Source organism: Mauremys mutica, chromosome 1 (genome assembly GCF_020497125.1).
Source record: "Mauremys mutica isolate MM-2020 ecotype Southern chromosome 1, ASM2049712v1, whole genome shotgun sequence".
NCBI lineage: Eukaryota > Metazoa > Chordata > Testudines > Geoemydidae > Mauremys > Mauremys mutica.
The window spans coordinates 22,111,386-22,132,967 of record NC_059072.1 but is presented as its reverse complement, the minus strand read 5'-3'; the positions used below and the strand labels follow the sequence as shown (position 1 = coordinate 22,132,967).

General features: G+C 40.1%; 1 protein-coding gene across 1 annotated transcript in view; it reads right to left on the bottom strand.

Moving 5' to 3' along the window:
* HGF (hepatocyte growth factor) overlaps positions 1–21,582 on the bottom strand; it is a 68,241-nt gene that overhangs the window by 3,410 nt on the left and 43,249 nt on the right. Inside the window, exons 8-17 of the mRNA XM_044999117.1 lie at positions 19,150–19,324; positions 16,952–17,079; positions 15,295–15,397; positions 13,805–13,944; positions 11,913–11,951; positions 11,277–11,373; positions 7,739–7,813; positions 4,928–5,071; positions 3,191–3,297; positions 335–480 (exon numbers count right to left, since the gene is read on the bottom strand). Of these exons, the coding sequence (XP_044855052.1) occupies positions 335–480; positions 3,191–3,297; positions 4,928–5,071; positions 7,739–7,813; positions 11,277–11,373; positions 11,913–11,951; positions 13,805–13,944; positions 15,295–15,397; positions 16,952–17,079; positions 19,150–19,324 (1,154 nt within the window). The remainder of the gene's footprint in view (positions 1–334; positions 481–3,190; positions 3,298–4,927; positions 5,072–7,738; positions 7,814–11,276; positions 11,374–11,912; positions 11,952–13,804; positions 13,945–15,294; positions 15,398–16,951; positions 17,080–19,149; positions 19,325–21,582) is intronic.

The following is a 21,582-nucleotide window of genomic DNA, read 5'->3' as shown; positions in this document are numbered from 1 at the left end:
CCAAAGTATGTGATTTAACCATGCTGAGTAAACTTTGCATGTGCTCGCGGGCTTTGTTGGATTGGGGTCATAGTCCCACTGATTTCAGAAGAACTAAGAATAAGCTACTATCCAATGCAAGTCAGGGTGGTAGAAAAGAGTCTTCCAGAGAGAGACCTTTGTTTGCAATGTGCATTGAAAGGAAATAGCATCCATGTTTTCTTTCCACTTACAAATTAAATGCAGAGCGAGTAATTAGGCAAACACCAGGAAAGTATTACTGGTAAAGTAAAAAACAACCCCTGAGCAGATGTTTGTAGATTCTTGCACTCTATGTATAGCCATACTATTTTACCTCACACGGTCCAGTGCCAATGCCCTCAGCCCCAGCGCAGATTTCTGACTCATTCACAGTAATCTTCCCTTTGAGATATTGGTTGCACTTCTCATTTCCCATAATAAATAGGTTTGCTACTTGGAGCAGGCCATCAAAGTGAATCACTAGCATTGAAAACAAGAGCAACAGTCAATTGTGCACAAATTATATTACATTTTAATGAAAATGAACACTAAGTACAAAAACCGTTTTTGCTGATATATACCACGTTATTAGCTGCACGTTCTCCCAAACTCTCCAGTAATACACATGCATGTTTTAGATTTCTTACATTTGTTACAGATAAAAGACAGGTAAGAAAGTGTGTCTGGAGTGTGTGTAATACTTTTAGATTATAATACCTGGAGATGTGTGCTGTACTTGTAAGAGTACAAGACTGGATTATGGATTTCTGGGTTCTATTCCCTAATCAACCAATGATTTGCTGTATGACTTTGGGAAAAATCACTGGAGGGTAAGATTGAGACTGTGGGTGCAATTCTGACTGCACAAAAATCAATGGGAGTTATGTCATTGACTGCAAAAGAGCCAGAATTTCACCTTTTGTCTTGTCCTGAATAAAGGGCAATATGCAGTTATGCCACCCTCAGATCAGCCTAGGAACGGAACTATGACTTAGGGTATGTCTACACTGGTCCAGGCCAGCTGACTTGGGCTTGTGGGGCTTGGCCTAATGGGCTGTTTAACTGCAATATAGATGTTCAGGCTTTGGCTGGAGCCCAGGCTCTGAGACCCTGCAAGGTGGGAGGGTCCCAGAGCTTAGGCTGCAGCCTGAACCTAAATATCTACACCACTGTTCAACAGCCCCACAGCTCGAGCTCTGTGAGCCCAAGTCAGCTGGCACAGGCCAGCCACTAGTGTCTAATTGCAGTGTAGATATGGCCTGAGAGTTACAGGCACAAATTACCTCCTCTCCCTTCACTGTTCAGCTGCTCTGGATAGCACAGCGTGGGCTGAAGTGCAGAACCAAGGCTCTGCTCACACTCCAATCATCTGTTTGAGGAAGGGGAAGTAGCAGCCCACAGAGCTTGCTCTCCCTGTGTATGTAGAGGTGCAATCTGCTTTAGGTAGGGCATATAGCATGGGGGGGGGGGCTCACTGCCTGTTCTCTGAGCAACCACATATGGGAAGCTACAATATTGCCCTTGATCACACTGTGACTCCATTTCCCCAGTTGTAAAATGGGCATAATAGAACTTCTCTACCTGAGAGGGATATTTGTGAGGACTAATACAATCATTAAAATGTACAAAGTATTGTACAAGATACTTGGAAGAAAGCTGCTATGAAATGTATATGATTTTATTATGAAATAATGTAATAGTTAAAACTACTATTAATTATCTTAGACTAATTATATATATATATTTGCTGACAATGCTTTCCCTTGTTACTTCACTGTGTTGAAATCTCTCTTTCCCCCACAAACAGCTTCCATTTCCCAGTGGATTTTCTCCACTCTCTCTTTTGTGGACATGGTGCTGTCAAGACTCACACTGTAACCATTATCCCCACATCCAAGAAGAAAGCGCATGTCTACATGGGGAAATTGATCAGAATAGCTATTTTGGAATGACCTGGCTCCTCATCCTAGTCCTAGCCTCTTTGTCCAGCAAGTCCTAGTGCCCCTATCTCTAGTCCCTGTTCTAGATTCCCCCCACTTACAGTCCAAGTCTCCTTGCCTAGCCATTCCTGGTTCCCAACACAACCCTCTAGGCTCTTTGCCCACAGTTTCCTTGTCCAGCCCATTCCAGTTCCCTGCTGGCTCCTCATCTGATCTGTCTTTGTCACACGCATCCCAAGACTCCATCCACCTTCCTGATGTTCCCCATCCCCACTGGCTTCCAGTCCAGGTCTCTTTGCCCAGCCAACCCCAGTTGTCTCTCTCTCTCTCTTACACACCCACACCCACACCAGACATTTGTCAGACCAGTCTCCCCTCCCTACCACCACCTCGTGTCCCCTACCTATTGGTTCCTAGCTCCTAGTATCCTTGCCCAGCCAGTCACAGTCTTGGCCCCCAAACCATGAGTCCCATTTTCCTCCTCACACTCCAACAGCCTCTAGTCTCAGTCCGACCACCCCTAGGTTCCTTCGCAGAATCTACTCCCCCCAACCCTGTTGCATTCCAATCAGGCAGCTTTCTCCTACAGCAGGGCAGCATTGACAGCACAGTAGAGCACTTGCTCTCATTCCAGTGCCCAGCCCTGGCCCTCGGCAGCCCAGGCCTGCAATTGCAGGCAAAGTCTTGCTCAGCCCTAGGCTGGAGCATGTGCACTACAGACAGAGACTTCAGTGACTTTACCAGTAAAATTCGAAGCGATGTCCACTGAGCATGTGTTTACTGCAATTTTTCAAAAGTTTATAACTTGGCCAAAATTGAGCAGATTTTCACAGGGATGACAAAAGGAGCATCCCTGACACAAAGGCCACCTCCCTCTCAAATTTAAAATCCCTGACCAAAGTATGGGGCTACTACAGCTTCTCAAAGAAAAATGTCATCATAATTTTTTAACATACACAAAACAATGCATTTTTCCCTAGCCTCATTCTCAGACACAGCTGAACAGTTTTGGCTTAATTTTCCAATAATATTCAGCTTGACGAAGACATCGAGCAAGGAAAATTTCATCTGAAACAGTTAAAGTTTGGCAATGTTATAAGCAATTGAAAACAAGATCTTATAATGGGACATTTTGGGGAACTTCAATATTAGGCAGCTCTACTAGCCCTGCCTATAATATGTTGGGAATGGGAACTAAGCAGGCTGTCAACATATATTGTTTCATTCAGTTTTAAAAACTAATATCTTACATCCTGTGTGTCCCCATCCGTAAACACTGCAGGTGGTCCTCTCTGGAATGGTACATCCAGAAATGGGCAGTCTGATTAGATCCACAAAATTATTGAATACTGCAGCTCTGCAAAGAGAAAACAAAGGGTAGATATGATGGATCTTATATAATATTTTAAACTGCTTTTAAAAAAAACAATATGATCTACAATAGCTCACAGTAATAATTAAAAATTGTGCCAAATTTTCTGCTTTATTTTTCTTCTCATGAAAATCTGGGAGTTCCTTTTAACTACTTTTTGAATTGCAGATGTTATTTCTCAAGCAGCTTTCCTGTAGTGCTGTTACTGCTTTTATTCTGTTTAATTTGGGTTTCTGTACAAAGATAAACAATGAAGGCATAAAGAGAATACCCTTAATTTGAATAAACATTTATGATAATATGACGGTACATATGAAGGGTCATATGTACAAAAGGAGCTCACTTACAATCTAGTGTTTATTTTATACTATAAATTAAAACCACACACCATTCTATTTAACGAGACCTCATTATCAGGAAGAAAAATACATGTAGGGCATGATTTTTCAGAAATGGCATTTGTTTTTGTTGGTTCAGAAGGTGAACGTACATTTTTAACACATGTCCAAGCATTTGGGCTCCGTTCTGATGGAGTGCTCATTAACTTGAGAATCGAACTACATGCACAAAACAGACTCTCTGGTGGCTGCTGTTCCACACCAGTTATTAGGGCTACTGGATCAGCATAAAGATAGATCTGTGAGCCCACTCTTGGTTAGGGTGACCAGATTTCCTGATTTTATAGGGACAGTCCTGATATTCAGGGTCTTTGTCTTATATAGGCGCCTATTACCCCCACTCCCATGTCCCGATTTTTCACATTTGCTATCTGATCACCTTACTCTTAGTCATCCCAACTGTGGCCTTTTATGCCAGACTTCATGGGACCAGTGTAGAAGCTGTTTCTTTAGTACATAGTGAGTGCACAAGTACCACTTTTCAGCTAGTCTGCTAGCAGACACCAGAATAACTCCTAAACAGAGACCTTGTACTGGACACAAGAATGACAGGTCAATTCCACCAGCAGTGAATTGCTGGTAGAAATATAATCTAGCTACTATCCTTTGCATCAGCAAAAACTCAGGATGGCTGAAAAATCAGGTACATACTGTGAAGATATTAAGCCAATCCCCAAAACAAGAAAACAAAGATTAGAAACTAATCACAAAGTTATAAATTATATCACTGTGAGTAGAGTTGGTGAACATTTTTGTCAATGTTTTTCAATGAAAAATGGCTTTTTTTCCATGCACACATCCCCCCCGAAAAAATCCACAAAGTTTTGTTTTCATCAACATTTTTCCTTTTTTGAAAGAGGAATTTTTTTTTCATTTTATTTGGATGGGGAAAATCCTACTCTTTTGCTCTTTTACTTTAACACACCCTTTCCCAGTGGGGTGGTGGGAAGTTAAATATTGTAAAAGTTTTCTTATTTCTCCTCCCAAAAGGATTATTTTTGTTTAAAATAAATGAAAACATTCAAACAAGCTGAAAACATTGTTTCTTTTGAATTTTTTCATGACCTATGCTTACTTTTCCTTTTTATGACCAGCTGTAAATGTGAGATTATGGATATAATCTGTATTGCTAGTATTTAGGTCTGAGCCTATAATTCTTTCTTAGGCAAAACATCCATCAACCGGAGATCCTGGAGTTAACGGTATTAAGAACTAACCTGGCAAGTTTCAATAATACCAAATCAGACCCTTCAGGTCCATACACCAACTGGGAGATATTCAGAACTTGTTTACGTTTCTCTTCTCTTCCTTTGATATTATGAACCCCAAGCCAGGCTTCATAGTCTTTCAAATCTTTGTACCTGAATAAGGCAAATTTGGTGTGACACATTGGCATTTTCCTTGGTCTAGTCTCAACACAAACATTTTTTTAGTACAGTAACATTCACATATACATTGAATACAGAACTTTTCCAAAAAATTCATCATGTTCAGATATAGTGTTTTGGTTTGGAAATAAAGGCAAGGCGCAAAGTTCACATCCAGTTCTAAAGTTTTCCAAAATCTAAAAGCATTTTGGTTAGCGTCCATCTCCACTATTCCTGTATTCTCTCTTTTTTTTTTTTTGCATTTTATATCGATTCGACCAACTGTAAGATTGCATTATTTCACTTTGCAAGTACTGCAACATGATAGAGAATGTGTTAACTGATTATTAAAATAGTGGCATCTAAGACAATAACTACTGAAGTATTATTTTTAAAAGTGGAAGTGATCCTGTAGCAGTTTACCCATCTTTTATCCACTTCTATATTAGGAACATTTATGATAAAAATATGCAATTCATTTCCACATATATTCATGGCAGGCCTCTTAGTCTATACTCTGAAAGATGCTAGGTCAGTAAATTAGAACACATAGTAATTCAGCAGTGTATAGAGAGGGGAAAACAAGTATGGATAAAATAAGAACCAATAGAAACTTGCATCCAAGACTCAAACTGTGACCCAACAGGTCACACTTTAAAAATTATTTAGTTTTCATTTGCACAATGAAACTTTACTTCCTGATTTCAGCCAGTACCTAAAGGGGATGAACTGAAAGTTTGTTCTGTTTGTATTTCCAAGGCAGAATAAGAAAGCTCCAGAAATTTAATGACCTCTCAGAATTCTTGTGAATATTCAGCTATTATGGAGAAATGATGGCTAAGTAGTAAGACCTGGATGTACAAAAGAAATTAGTTGTAGTAATGCTGAGCATCACAGCACCTACCTTTTAGGTGCCTAGAAAATCACTGCAATTCACTAAGCCTGAGTTAGGCACCTTGGCTCCTATACAATTAATGATAGGCTCCTTCGATTGATTCACAGAAACCAGTATGCTAGGCAGGGTGTCACCTAAACTAGCCAATGGGAGATGTTGACCAAAGGTGAGTGTCAAGCCCCCCCACCTCACAGAGATAGGCGTTTAAGTCCAGGCTGCAGGGAAGCAACTATGTCAATTCTCAGCTGTGAATCCTCTCTTGGAGTTAGGCATCTTACGCCATTTTAGCAAGCTGCTGAAAAGGAGGGAGGGAAAAGAGGAGGAACACACTCATAACTTTAGCCAACTCATGAGGATAGTCACCCGGGATGTGGGAGGCTCCCAGTTGAAGTCTCCCTCCACCTGAGGGGGAGAAGAGATTTGAATTGGGATCTATCACTTCTCCAGTGAGTGCTCTAACCACTGGGCTATGTGACATTTGGATACAGGGCTCCTTCAGTCTCTCCTGGTGAATCTATTGCTCTCTGGGTCAATAATTAGTCATGGGGGGACTTGATCCTGGGTCGCTCATATCCTAAGTAATGCTCTAACTATCAGCCTATAAGGGCTTGTCTACATTACTTGCTGGATCAACAGGCAGCGATCGATCCAGCGGGGTCGATTTATCGCATCTAGTCTAGACGTGATAAATAGACTGCCGAGCGCTTTCCTGTCAACTCCGATACTTCACCAGGCCAAGAGGCGCATGCAGCGTCGACGGGAGAGCATCAGCCATCGACTTACTGCAGTAAAGACACCACGGTAAGTAGATCTAAGTATGTTGACTTCAGCTATGTTATTCACATAGCTGAAGTTGCATAACTAGATTGATCCCCACCCCACCCCCAGTGTAGACCAGGCCTAAGTTATTTTCATGCATGTTCTCTCTCTCCCCACCTCTCCCCACCTCAATGACTCAATGGGTTCAAACTCTGCCAAACAAGTGTTTCCCCTTAACTTCTTGTTTCCATTCTTTTAAGGGTTTGGATGGATGAAATGTGCCACTAACTGTAATTTTTTCCCCTAATAATATCCAAACTTTCAGATTCTCAGTGAACTGAACCTTTGAACTTCCTGAGATTTGCCCAGGTTTGTATTATGCTCTAGCCCAGTGCTTCTCAAAGTCAGGCCATCACTTGTGCAGGGAAGGCCCCTGGCGGTCTAGGTCAGTTTGTTTCCCTGCCGCGTCGGCCAGTTCAGCCGACTGCAGCTCCCACTGGCTACGGTTCGCCGCTCCAGGCCAATGGGGGCTGTGGGAAGCGGCGCAGACTGAGGGATGTGCTCTCCGCCCTTCCCGCAGCCCCTTCCCAGGCCAGTGGGAGCTGCGATTGGCCGAACCTGCAGACGCGGCAGGAAAACAAACCAGCCCGGACCACCAGGGGATTTCCCTGCACAAGCGGCGGACTGGCTTTAAAAAGCATTGCTCTAGCCAATTCCCAGCAGTAACATGAAATTAAATTTTATAAACAAGTAATTGTCTAATCATCACACTTGAAAGAGATGGTCGTACTTCATACTTGTCTGTAAAATGTCCAGTGCTTTTTTGGAGCAATGATAATGATAATAAATGAATACCAAGGTTCCATAAAGACATTCATTATCAAGAGAGAAGGACTGAAGATAAAGCAAGAGGGAAGACTGCAGGGTTTAAAGGGAAGATGCATTGTGCCACTGGCTTAAAAGAAAGAAAATAAATTTCAACAATGTAAATCTACAAACTACTGTACCGAGAAGGGAAACATTGTCTTGCTGTTAGAACCCAGTTTTCCTTTACCAAAGTACCTCCGCAGATATGTTTATTCCTAGAAAAAAAAAACAGGGAACAATTGTATGATTTGGTTTTTACCAAGCCAAAACGTCTAACAGCACTTCTAAGGCCACCGTTCAGTTACACAATCATACTATTTAACTAAATGTAGAGCTATTAAAAGGTAGATTGACAACCCCAGAAAATGAAGATTTCCCTCTACAGTGCAGTTGTATCATGGATAATACCGTAGCAATGTAGGCTTCCCTCAGACTGCCCGACCAACCTGACTAGAGATGAGAGGGAAGTTCATTTCTCTGTTCATTCATTTTTTGGCCTCAGTGTTGAGACTAAAATAAGGGAGCCAAATGTAAAACTGTGATGTGGCTCTCTGTCTAGTAGGAACTGGACTGAAATTACCAGCTCATTTCACACAGGCCCCTAAACTGCCACCAGATGGTAACAACATTTGGTCATTACTCAACTAGATCGTATTCCAAGTATTGACCTAAAGGTGGAAAGTTCCTATTTGATTACCAATCCCTTGGGTTATCCAGTCCCTGCATACTTCAGTTGGAAACAATCTGCAATGTGTGATGACCTGTGTGAGATTATAGAAACTGCGGCATACTATATCATGTAAAATTAAAAGGATTAAATATGACAGATATTCCAGGAATAAAGAAGAGAATTTGGAATGCAAATTAATTAGTTTGCTTCTTTCTACTTCCAAAATAGTTATATTTATTTACTGCCGCTCTTTGGAAGGACTCTGGGAAAAGCTTAACTTCTCACATTTTATAAATTCAAATCATACAGATGTTCAAAGCTTTAGCAAGAGCTACTGGAATGAGCCCAAATTCACTTATGCTTATTCTATGTTGCAGTTCGAAGATAGCAGACTAACACAGATGTTTGCCTTCTACTTCTTTTTGGACTGTATTTCAGCTGGGGAGCAACAAGTCGGGTTCTTATTAAAAGAAAAGTTCTGTCCAGATTCCTTGAAACTGCATCAGAAGTAAGAGTACATATAATCTTTTTGTCAGTATCACTTGGCCAGATTGGCATAATCTCATTTAGAAGTTGTGATTGGTACATACACAGTGCCATACACAGAGGTCAAAATTCTGCTTTAACAGTGGCACAAATCCAGAGTAATTTCTCTTCAGATGAAGTTACTCCAGATTTACTTAAGTGTAATCAGTAACAGAATCTGGCCTAGATCTCAGGATGCTCAGAGTAATTAATTTTCTTTATAGTTTAGAGATGGGCCTTAGCTGCAAAATCTGGACCCAGATCTGGGTTTCAAGCACCCCAAAATTTAAAGAGCTTCAACTCCAAGTTTGGTTTTGCCCATTTTAACACTTTCTAATGTTTTCAAAACTAGGAATAGGAGACTGATTTGATTTTGAAACTCTCTTGTTTCCTCCCTTCTCTCTCCCCGCCCCCAAAAAAGTTCTAGAGTGATCGGAGGTTTTGGTTCAGACCTCTATTTAAATTGAGTTTGTTTCTAACAATACAACAGTTGAATAATAAAACCATATTCTTATTCACCACCAAAGTATTTTTCAATCATAATTTTGTTCCTTGTGAATTTTGCTCACCCTCCCTACTACCAAACAAATGAAAAGCTTTTCGGAATTCACCTTTCAGTAAAAGACCCCATAATATTTTAAATGTCTCTGGTCATTCCCCCAGCCACTAGTCATTCTGTCTCTCTTGAGGATATATTGTGGTATGGCCTGGGACACAGTGTCCAAAGACACATTCCAATTGGACAGTGGCTGGGCTTTTTCAATTATGTCACCTGTGCAGCGACCCCTGACAATGCACAGATGAAGCCTCATCATGAAAAACCTCACAAAACAAAGCTGCTATGTCCATTCTGGGTATGGGATAGAGAAAAGTTAACAGGGGAAGGGGAACAAAGACAGTTAGGGCTGCAAGAGAGGTAGCAGTGGCAGATGGACAGAGGGAAGCACTGAGGGCAAAATGCCTTTTCTGCAGCAGATTGTGGCCTGCAAGCTACATTTAATCCACTTGCCAGAGTAAAAGCTAAACTGGGAGTTGCTTTTGGTGACCAAATATTAAAGGGGAGAATCAAGACACCTGCTACAGTAGGCAGGTAGAAGATAGCTTTGGAAAGGGTCAGAAATGTGCATATATGATAGGGTTTGGGCAGCTGTGGTGTAAGAGAAAAGCTATGCCCACTCCTTCCTTTCCTTTCCTCAAGTCATATAATAAACCTCCTTTTCCTTCTTTGCTTTCATGTGCTGAACACACTTGTCTGGTTCAACATAGCACATATGCACCTGCCCTGCTTTGTCAGTCGTCCAGCTGAAGTCAATGCTTCACATGTTAAGCATGCACTTAAGTGTTTTGCTGGATCACACCAGCCTTGCAGGATCAATCCCTCAGCCAGCTGGTCAGCAGCTTATTCAAGAGGACAAAAACATTGTTTTTTTTGTTAAACCAACCGGGACCTTGAGACAGACCCTGAAAATATTATAAATGAGAATTATTTGTGTTTTGGCTGTGCCGAGGAACCCCGTCATGAACCAGGACCTTACTGTGCTAAGTGCTGTACAAATGCAGAACAAAAAGGTGATGCAACATTCCTGTTACTGAGGGAACATGGTTACCATAGAACAGTTCGATCATCCAAAATTAGCTTTTCTAATAGAAAGTGAGTTGGAGATGGATGGGGGATGGGAGGGAGTACAAAGGGCCCAAATATTCCACAGCTCTTTAAAGAAAGGCCAATACAGCTATCAAAATAGTACAGAAATATACATCAATTGGAAAAGGCAAACAAATGGGTTAGGAACTGCATTTGTGGAGGAGCAGAATAATGAGTTTAAGGAACATTCATTTTTGTATGTTGGTAGTTCTTCATATGGTACCAAACGGAGAATATGAGATAAGATATTACAGTAACTGTATCAAATAAGATCTTGCATAATGTAATCTACATTTCCAGCTGTGGATATTAGGATCTTGTTTTACAGGGAGAAAAGGGATTCCCTTATTGCCCATAGTTATTTCTCATACATATTGCATTTCAATTGCATGTAATGACATGAACAGATAACTTTAAAATTTGACACTGGTGTAGATCCTGCATGTCAGCTTAAATCTTAATGTACTGCTGTTAAATTGCAGAAGGCAACATGCAATTCAATTTTCTTACAAGAGTCACTGAAACAAACATTTTAATGCTGGATGTGATGCCAATGATATAAATGGAGCTACAGTAGCTAATCTGGAAAGCAGAAGGTTATGCATGTTTTATAAAGAGCAGTTCTTATACACAGGACAGAAATAATGAACTTATAACCAGTTCATTGACACGAAGGATACAGACTTGGATTCAACAGTTGTTCCAGCATATTTCTACTTTGCTTATTCAGTGTTTAACCACAATCTACATGTGTCTTTACTGAGGTCTTTATTTTAGTGTAACCTCAAACCTATATTTTTTAAAGTAGGGTCATCTTTCTATGCAAAATGATAGTTACCTGTAGGCCAAACTAACCATCCATCCTTCGTTAGTTTGTGTTGGGATTCCATTTACAACTCTCAAATGTTTGGTTGAGGCACAAGAAATGACAGTATCTGAAAGCAGGTCCAGAGATCACATTTTACTAAAAACAGTGGTAGGAAACCTGTACAATTGCACATAAGGACCACAGAAAGGTCAATTTTTAACAAACATTTTTTTTTCTCAGAGCTACTAAAAGCATTCAAAATTACATCCATTGGAATGGCACTAGGCCATCAAATCTTTAAACAGGCTGTTGGCATAAAAACATTTAAATAGTTTTATTGCTGAGATTCATGTAATTATATAGTTAATACTGAAAACTAGCACCATACCTCACCATCTGGAAGGGTGAGTTTAAAAATTTATATCCCAGAACACAATAAAGTTATCAGCTCGCCAAGGAATTTTAAGTTTTTCTTTTGTAAATCTCATTTTCTTAAGCCTAGAAGTAATTTGCTTTCTTTAGCTGAAGTTTTGGCATGCCAGTTAGAAAGGATTGGCTAGTTGTAAGGAACTTATTCCTTTACCTCATACATATACACAGAAGCACTCAAAATAAAGTGGAAATATCATAATGGGACATACAGTAAATATAAGTAAAATTACTTACGGTCTAAATTGGTTGTGGTAGGAGTTGTATCACCTTCACCTAGCAGACACACAAGACGTCCATAACAGTGAAAAATAAAATAAAGTCTAAAATTAAGAGGAGTCATAACAGAAAAATAAATGCTATGTTGCTGATTTTAATAACTCACAAAGATTAAGGCTTAAATGAGCTTTGGAAAAGGCCACAAAGGCATAGAGGCGAGGAAGGGGGTTGAATTTCATTTCAGAATTTTTTTTAGCAACATTTAAAAATGTTTATTTCACATTTTTCCTCTTGGCTGAATTTTGGATACATCTGAACTACACGGACATTTACCAATGCATGCATCTGGTTTCACATAAGTATCGGCCAATACTAATAAATAAGGCTGGTGTTACGAAAAGGAGTTACTTGTCCAAATCCAACTGACTGTCCAAGGAAGTTGGGTTCCTATCTCTAACCCTTTGGAAAATATAAATCTTATTTATATATTGATATTAGGGAAAATTTATCTGAAGCCAAATTTGTTATCCGAATATTAACTCTATATTCCAGTTATTTTTTAAACTGCTTAAGTTTTGCTCAAATTAGGAGAACTCTGGGTTTGAATCCAGAAATCGCACTGCCAGTGGTGACCAAAAATAATTACCATTGCCACATAGCCCACCAGTGCTTGCTGTAAATAATCCAAGAGTACAGGTAATAAAATTTAAAGCTGAATAGGTTTGACATTTGTTCAATTATTTCTTTTCCTCTACACTGACAAAACAAAACACTTTTTACACGGTTTCTTTACTTTCAACAGATATAACAGCACCTGAATCAGAGGATCTCCTTCTAAGGGCTGATCTACACCTAAAACTTAGGTTGATCAAACTGTATCACGTGAGGTGTAAAAAATTCACACCCTTGAGAGACATAGTTGAGTCAACCTAAGCCCCAGTAGACACCACTAGCTCAATGGAAGAATTCTTCCATCAACCTACCTACTGCCTCTCAAGGGGATGGACCTACACAAAGCCCTGGCTGGGATGATTTAATTGGGAATTGGTCCTGCTTTGAGCAGGGGGTTGGACTAGATGACCTCCTGAGGTCCCTTCCAACCCTGATATTCTATGATTCTACTACAGCAACGGAGAAACCCCTTCCTTTGCTGTAGCAAGTATCTACACTACAGCTGTGTGGCTGCAGCGATGCAGCTATACTGCTGTAGCACTTGTATTGTAGACATAGCCTGAGCATGTTTGTAGTGTTAGGGTCACAAAAAATGCTGCCAATTGCTCTTATGAATTAGTGTGATTTTATTCCTAAATCCTAGAGAGCATAGGAACACATTTCTGCCTTAACCCAAGAGCCTATTTTACTATTTAAATGTTCTCCCAGGTTATGAAGCATTTCCAGTTTTAAGATACAAACTGAAGATAAACATCTTTCAAACTTAAATGTGAATTCCATATTTCTCATCATGAGCTTCCCCCCCTCCCCCAAGTGATTTGTCCAAGATCACATGGGAAGTCTGTGGCAGACAGAAAAGGGAATTGAACCTGGATCTCATGAGTTTCAGGGTAATACCCTAGCCCCTGAATCATCATTCCTCCTCTCCTTGCTTTACTATCACCGGTAATCCTGTAGTGGGCAGGATTCCTTCATCTGCTACAACCCTTTTGTCCTGCTGTGGCAGCATAAATGAGCCTCAGAGCCAGTCACAGGAGAATCTCCCTGGCATAGGCTTTGCAGAAGGAATTTCCTCCCTATTGCCCCCAAGTAATGCACAAATTATTCATGATAAGAGTTTAAGTTTTGTAGTGCCACATGTAACAGCCAGAACATAGACAAATGTACATGAAAACAAGATAGCCAACTTTATATAGCTGACAGTAATTCCCAGGTTGCAAGGAATCTTCAGTGCTTACATCGAGAAACTGGGCAGTAGTCCCAGGGAATGAGAGGATTGCTTGTGTAGCACCAGGGACCATGAGCATCATCATCTGGATTGCGGCAGTAGTTTTTCTTCAGTTTGCTAATATCTGGTTCCCTGAATACTGGTATGTGCCTACAGAAGAAAACACGCTACCAATAAGTATGTTATTATGAACGTTCATTCCTAATTTTAAATGAATTCACATTGACTATATTCAAGCATAAGGACTGCAGGGAGGGCTGAAGAGTTGCTTTGTGGTTGCTTCAAGGCATGGCAGGAAAATTAATTTCCTCAGCTTGATCTGAAGAAACCAAGCACAAAGCTCCGTATTCAGGCTGTGTGCTCAATGGGGACCTTTGGGCCATATTAAAGAGCAAATCCTAGTTCCTTTCAATTAGGTGGGAGTGGCTGGTGAATCAGGATTCCATGTTCCACACCAGAGATCAGAGAGTGGCCTAAGAATCCACCCACATGCCTTAAAGACTCAGCTTGTAGTGTTTTCAGACTATGCATGAACACACGCATACAAGTGCATAACAACAGGACTTCTGTTCCATCTAAACTGTAGAGATTTTCTACATATGCTGATGAGAGTGGGATGAGACAATCAAAGCAGACAGCTTATAGGTCCCAATTAGAATAGACACGTTTGTACATTCAGATCATGACAAATCCCTTCAATATAATTGGTTAATAATAGCAGGCAACACAAATGTATAGCAATTCACTTATTGTACAGTGAGAAATAACCAGACAGTGACTACACAAACCAAACACACAGCACAAATCAGAGAGCACCGAATTGCATTACTGAGGTAGAACAGTTTCATTAGGGGCCTGTAGTTGCGTGGCATCCCTGCACTGAATGGCTGAAACAGTTCCATTTGTGATTAATCTTGTGAGGAGGGTGTGGTACCTTTAAGGCATCTGCACTTTCTGCTGTGGGAGTTATTTAGAGCCCCTTTCTTAGGGAACTGAATTGGTGCTCAGAATACAGTTGAGTTATGGACAGCCCAGAGAGCTTATTCTTGCTTAGAACCTTTCTTGGGTTGTTTATCCATTTTCATCTTAAAACCAAATTGAAACTATGTCTATTAAACTGAGTTGCCTTTTCCACCATCAATCATCTTGGCTTCCCATTGAAGTAAATGGGATTTGAGGATGCTCAGCAGGGAGCACTCAGCAACTCACAGTATATCATTCGTAGGGGCTACATTCCCTACCCTCCTCTCCCACAACTTTAAAGGGTAGAGATGGGAAAATCCCTAGAATTGAGTGTACTGGCTATGAGATCCCAAAGTCTAATTACTGGCAAGCCTGAACAAAGACACATTCTACAACATACTTAAATGTTGAAGGAAATTATGCTGGGAACTCCAGGGGATATTTTGAAGTGTTTGCATAAGACAATGAGGTGCCAATTGGAGGTGGTGTTTGTGCAGGACTCATTGCGCATTCTCTTTATGTCTTGTAGCTACACACCTCCTTAAGTCATCAATATTCTTGTCCCACATGGAGCAAGTTAGCCCAGATCTTGTCTTAGACAAATTCCCCATGTAATTCTTGCCATTCCCACGATAGCAATCTGGAAAAAGAATATTGAGAAAAAGAAATGTTGAAGGAACTTGTGCAATAATGAAAGGAAAGTTGTTCTTTTACAGCAAGCATCCAAATAATTAAAGATAATCAAGTTCTATATTTAGCAGACACTATACAAGATAAAGCAAACATAACCAAAACCAGAAAACAAATTAATGAGAGAAAGTGAACCTTTCTGAAATTAGATGATATATCCCCTCCTTGAGGCCTAAGGTCTTAACTATAGTACGCAATAACTTACTTTTACTGTGTCTTTCTTTGATAAACTGGAAGCTTTTCAGTTTAAATATAATTTGCTTACAGTTAACTTAACAGGGTCACTGCAAATTATTCTACTTCTAAAAGCTGCCAGGATATAATGTGCTCTTTTTAAAAAGTCCAGATGTCCTCAACAGAATTGAGAGCAAAACTTCTAAACTCATTAAGGAGAGGTTCTGGATTTTGGCAGCAATAGATAACACTGGAGTTTTTCTGTTCTCTGGCATGGCCAAGGAGTAGCACACCTTCAACTTAAATACAGTTTAAAAACATGCCTTGATAATGAAGCATAAATTATGTTTATTTCATGATGTGCTGTCACCAAACATTTATGTGTAAAATAATTTGAAATGGTTAATAGCACAAGACTTCATGTATAAAATGATTGATTTAAATGGTAAATATTTTAATTCCAAACAGAGTCTCCAAAACACTTTTTTTTTAACAAACAAAAAAAGGAGGCAAAATTTAATCCTTGTTAATACAAAAAAAATGCCAAACTGCTTATCCCAACAAAAATCTTAATGGGATGCTAAGATAAATGGAATACAGCTGAAATCTTTACTTATGAATTATACTAAAAGAGGGTCAAAGCCTGAGCATGCTCTACAAGATGCTGAATGCAGTCAACTCCCATTGATAACAATGCATCTTCCAGGATCAAATTCACATATAGAAGCGATCTAATAGGAAAATATCTATAGAAAATGTAGGTAATATTAAAGGTTCAGATTAGAATGCTTTCTGATTTTGTTTAAAATTCACAGCTATTTGGGGTAGGTTGCGTGTTATTGTCTAAGTTCATTTCCCGGTAGTCAGGAATCCACATTAAAACAACCAACTAACCATACATCATGTCTGGTAGCCTTGTTGGCAATTTCAGCAGAGAGATCAAGACATAGCTAGGCTTGGACAATGATCTAGAGATGGTCCCTCCATCTCAAGGAGAAAACACAATGGTCCAGATCTTAGTTGGTGTAAAATGGAACAGTTCCTTGCTTTCAATGGAGCTGTATTGATTTATATCAGCAGAGGATCTGATGCAATAGGGCACCAGGTGGGGGGACACTTTCACTGTTGCTTCCTTTGCCTGACTAGAGGGACTAGACCAGATTCAGATCTCATTTACACCACTATAAATCCAGTGAAATTCAAATGAAGCCAGTGAAGTTGCTCTGGATTGCACAGGTGTAACTGAGATCAGAATTTGGTATTCCAGTCTCCAAGGAAGTCAATCTGGCACCTTGAACTTAAAATATTTTATCTCCTTTGTATCAGTTACCTTGTTCACTTGACACCTCACACTTAGGTATTTGGGAGCAATAACCGATCCGAATGTTTGGGTCAGTAGTAAAACACCAAGGTGACTCCGATCCATCTGGATTTCGGCAGTAGTTCTCTCTTAAATCCCTATAAAAATAAATATGCTATTTTATATTAGGCATAACCTAAAACTGCTGTGTTCTAATTGCTTTTCTATTACAAGTTAACAATAATAGAGGCTCCTTGAGGTCTGTATGTTATTGATCAGTATTTAGTGCAGAGAGATTTAGGTGAGACAATAAGAAAGCAGGGACTAATAAAGTAAGGCAATTGTAACTGGAGTATGGTTATAGGGGAATCATCTCCAGTAGATCTATGTTTTGACTAGCTATAGGATTTCACTTTAAGTACAATAATATTTTAAATATAGTATATTTCCATATGGGAACTTCCATCATTTTTTTCAAAGCTTTCTCTGATTACAAAATTCTTTCATGGCATCAGATGCACCTGAAACCTATTAAAAGTATTTAAAAAAATACAAACCATACCATAGCATTAAAATTCTCAGTACTTTGAATGGCTCTGTAGAATGTAATGGTGTCCTGTAGTTTTTCATTGATTTAATTAGGAAACTGAATCTTAGTACATGAAAAAATTGTGTTGAAATCTTATACAGGTGTTACCTTTTGAACAGGAATCTAATCACAAGGGAGTCTCTCTTTAAAAATCTCTCACAGCTTGAATTAAATAGTCAAACTTCACAAATGTAAGTTTTATTCTCTAGTCTCTTGAAAGCTGTTCTCACGTTCTTTGCAATTTCACATTCCACAGTATTTTCCCATCTGTAACAGTCATTGATAACTTATGGTATAATAAATAGGCCTGATCCTGTAACCCTTATTCACATGGGTTTTCCTCAGTCACACAAGCAGTTCCATTGACTTCATGAGGGCTACTAGCATGATTAATAACTACTCATATGAGTAAGGCCTGCATATCAGCGCAATATTGTTTTCAGGGTGAACTGTTACAGGGCTACTTTTTTACAGGAGATTGTGAGAACTGTACATTGAGCCTAATCTTAGAATAGTAGTGACTCAGGCAAAATGCCAAAGACTCAATTGTATTTTGGCTGAGAAAACACTGCAGGAACAGCCTCACAGATTGTCTTTTAGGTGGGCTCAGGAAGGTCCTGCTTAAACAGCTATGAGATTTATACAGGAGATTCAGGAGCAATAGCAATTCTGTTCCCCCACTGAGGTCAACAGGAATGCAAAAGGTTAACATATGAGTGATTTTAACCCAATTCTTGCCCAAGGAGAAAATGCTTTTAGCTTTGCACCTATATCCAAGTGACTCCAACTGTTGTTCATTTTTACTGATAACTCTCTAAAGGATATAACACACATTAAAGAACCCTGACAATGCTCCAGGTCAATGAAGGGACCAACGTGGCAAACATAAGTGTCTTGCCCAAAACCACAGAGCAAGTGCTTCTGAGAGCCAAGGTTAGAACTCGGGCTGGAATCTCTTCCACTCAAGTCTTGTGGTCAGGCCAGGGGATCAGTGTAATTAAATCTAGACAAGGTGATGAAAATACATGCTAGAAATGTAATCATTAATGAGAGGGAAACAGAACTGACAAGAGGACAAAATAAAAAAGCTCCATAAAATATTATAAATGTCAAGTATCCACAGTGAGATTGTTTAGCTAAAAAGGCAGGAAAAAAACACTAAGACTAAGTTACGTCTGCATATCAAAACTACAGATAAACAATTGTCTCCTTCCAAGAAACAGTGATAGTGTATTAATGGGATTTAGGCCACAGTATTGTAAACACACGTGTACCTAACTCTGAAGTCAAATCAGTCTAGTCATGTGGTCAAAATTAAGCTCATGGGTGTTTTTAGGATAAGGGTCTTCAGTGTGTAAAAACAAAGACAGCATTGAACCAATTCATCTGTGACCCATAATAACCCATAATTTTTGTTTCAAAGAGTAAGAATTATTTATAGCACACTCTTGCAATATTCACATAGTTTCCAATGTCAGAGGCAACAATGAACATGTCAGCATGCAGAGTAATGATGATGATGACGACGATATTAAAAAAGTAACAACCTTTCTTTGAATACCCTTTGGTGAGACAAATGTCTAAATTGCAGGAACTGATCTCTGCCCTGTAATCTGTGACACCTGCACGCACTACTCACTTGCACTTGAAGTTTTCAGGAGTGATGTTGTGCTGGTGAGGAAACTGGGAGTCCCAGCGCTGACACTGGACTCCACTCCATATGGTGTTCACGGTACCTCGGTAGCCCTCACCTTGCCCCTTGATGCACTCTGTCGTTTCTACGGCAGCATCAGTGATGTTCACAATGGTCTGAGCTGTAAATGGAGAGAAAAAGAGCTGTTTTCTTTTCCTAAGAGTGAGTCTGGTGTGAGTGTACTGCAGTTCAGCCTCTATAGCTAGTCAAATTCAGAGCCTCTGATGACACTGTCAGTGATGGTCAAGTCTGGCAACTCAAACAATTAATTGCTTCTTTCAACTTTTACAAGACCAATGAGATTCTCTGCGGCTGCAGAAACTCATATTAGCACATTTGCTTTCAGGATTAGGGCATAAAATGTCTGAAATATATAAGGGTTCCTACGTAAATCTTGCTGCATAGAGAGATACTAGGTTGTTTCTACTGCAGTCAGTGTCAGAGTGATATTCTTAGGGTAGGTCTATACTTACCACGCGGGTCGACGCGGAGAGTTCGACTTCTCAGAGTTCGAACTATCGCGTCTAATCAAGAAGCGATAGTTCGAACTCCCCACGCGCTCCGGTCAACTCCGGAACTCCACCACCGCGAACGGCGGTGGCGGAGTCAACCTTGGAGCCGCGGACTTCGATCCTGCGGCGTCTGGACGGGTGAGTAGTTCGAACTAGGGTACTTCGAGTTCAGCTACGCTATTCGCGTAGCTGAACTTGCGTACCTTAGTTCGACCCCCACCCTTAGTGTAGACCAGGCCTTAGTTATTATAATCCCAATCGTGAAAGTATTTACATGCATTCTTAATTTCATGCAACTGAGTAGCCCCAATGAGACATCCCACACGTTAAAGTGAAGCATATGCATAAATGTTTGCAGGATTCAGACCCTAATGTAGTTGTTGTTTTTTCCCAACGCACCCAAAATATCAGTGATGGATTAGTGAGCAGTACGTACTTAAAAAGCAATACATCTTATCATTAGCTAATGTCCTAATGCTCCTTTAAGCTACTCATTTTTATGCTTCATAAAGTTAAGAAAAAGAAGTGCCCTAATTTCTGGAAACCTGAGATCAGAATTCTCTAGAGAGAGATAAATATTTTCAAGACTAACAAATGCATCAGACTCAAGATCTTTCACAGATGTCAATATGATCTGCATTAATCCTAGTCTGGGCTGTTTTGAACTAAATTCAGACAAACAGTGGCTTCACAAATGAGTCATTTCAAACACTTGAAAGCCTCTTTTTATTTCCTGTAATTGAAAAGTTGATGGGAAAGATGTAGCACAAAATTTATTAAGTAATGCAAAACTAAACATACTACGGTGATGTCAGTGTCTTCCAAATGCCCCCCAAACTCACCTTTAAATAATTATTCAAGAGTCATTTTGTAACTGTTGCTAATTGGTATTTGTTCATAATCTGGTGAGTAATTTTACAAGTTAATTTACCAGCTACAGTTTTCAACTGTAAACAGGGGCAGCTCTAGGCATTTTGCCGCCCCAAGCACGGCAGGCAGGCTACCTTCGGCGGCAGGCCTGCGGGAGGTCCGCCGAAGCCGCGGGACCAGCGGACCCTCCGCAGGCACGCCGCCAAAGGCAGCCTGCCTGCCGCCCTAAGGGCCACCGGCAGAGCGCCCCCAGTGGCTTGCCACCCCAAGCACGCGTGCTGGTGCCTGGAGCTGCCTCTGACTGTAAATATGTTAATAAACAGTCTCTAAATTATTTTATTCTATGTTCCAGCAATTAGAATAATATAGATGTGTTCTATTGATAATGTCATTCATTCTTAGTGAATCAGTAATTCCAGCCAGCTCCACTAATTTGCAAAGTGAATGGATCTCAGGAAAATGAAATGTTATAACATAGGGTTTCTGTATGACTTATTTTCAAATCCCTCATTTTAAAGATCCTATTAACGTCAGTCAATAACATCAAGATGCACAGTGGTACTGTCATAGGTCTCACCCCCACTTGGAGCTGTTGGGTTCCAATGTGGAGACCTGCGCTGGTTTTCCTCTAAACTAAAATCCTAGTTTAGATCTAGTAAAAGCTGCCACCACTCAATCAGATATGTGGATTGAGACACAGTCCTTCCCCAAAATCCTAGGGGATTCCAAGAGCCCCAAATCCATGGAGTTCTTACACCCAGGAGAAATAAACCATTCCCCCTGCTTCCTCCCCGCTCCCTTTTCCTAGGAGAGATACCGGGATCTAACTACAGAGGGATACCTCCCCCTCCTCTTTCCCTGAGAATCCACCCAAGGAAAGACCAACCAAGTCCTTAATAGAAAAGAAAAGAATTTATTAAAGAATAAAAAAGAAAGTAATTGTCTCTGTGATACCAAGCTGGAACAATACACAGGGTCTAAACTTATCAATCTCTGG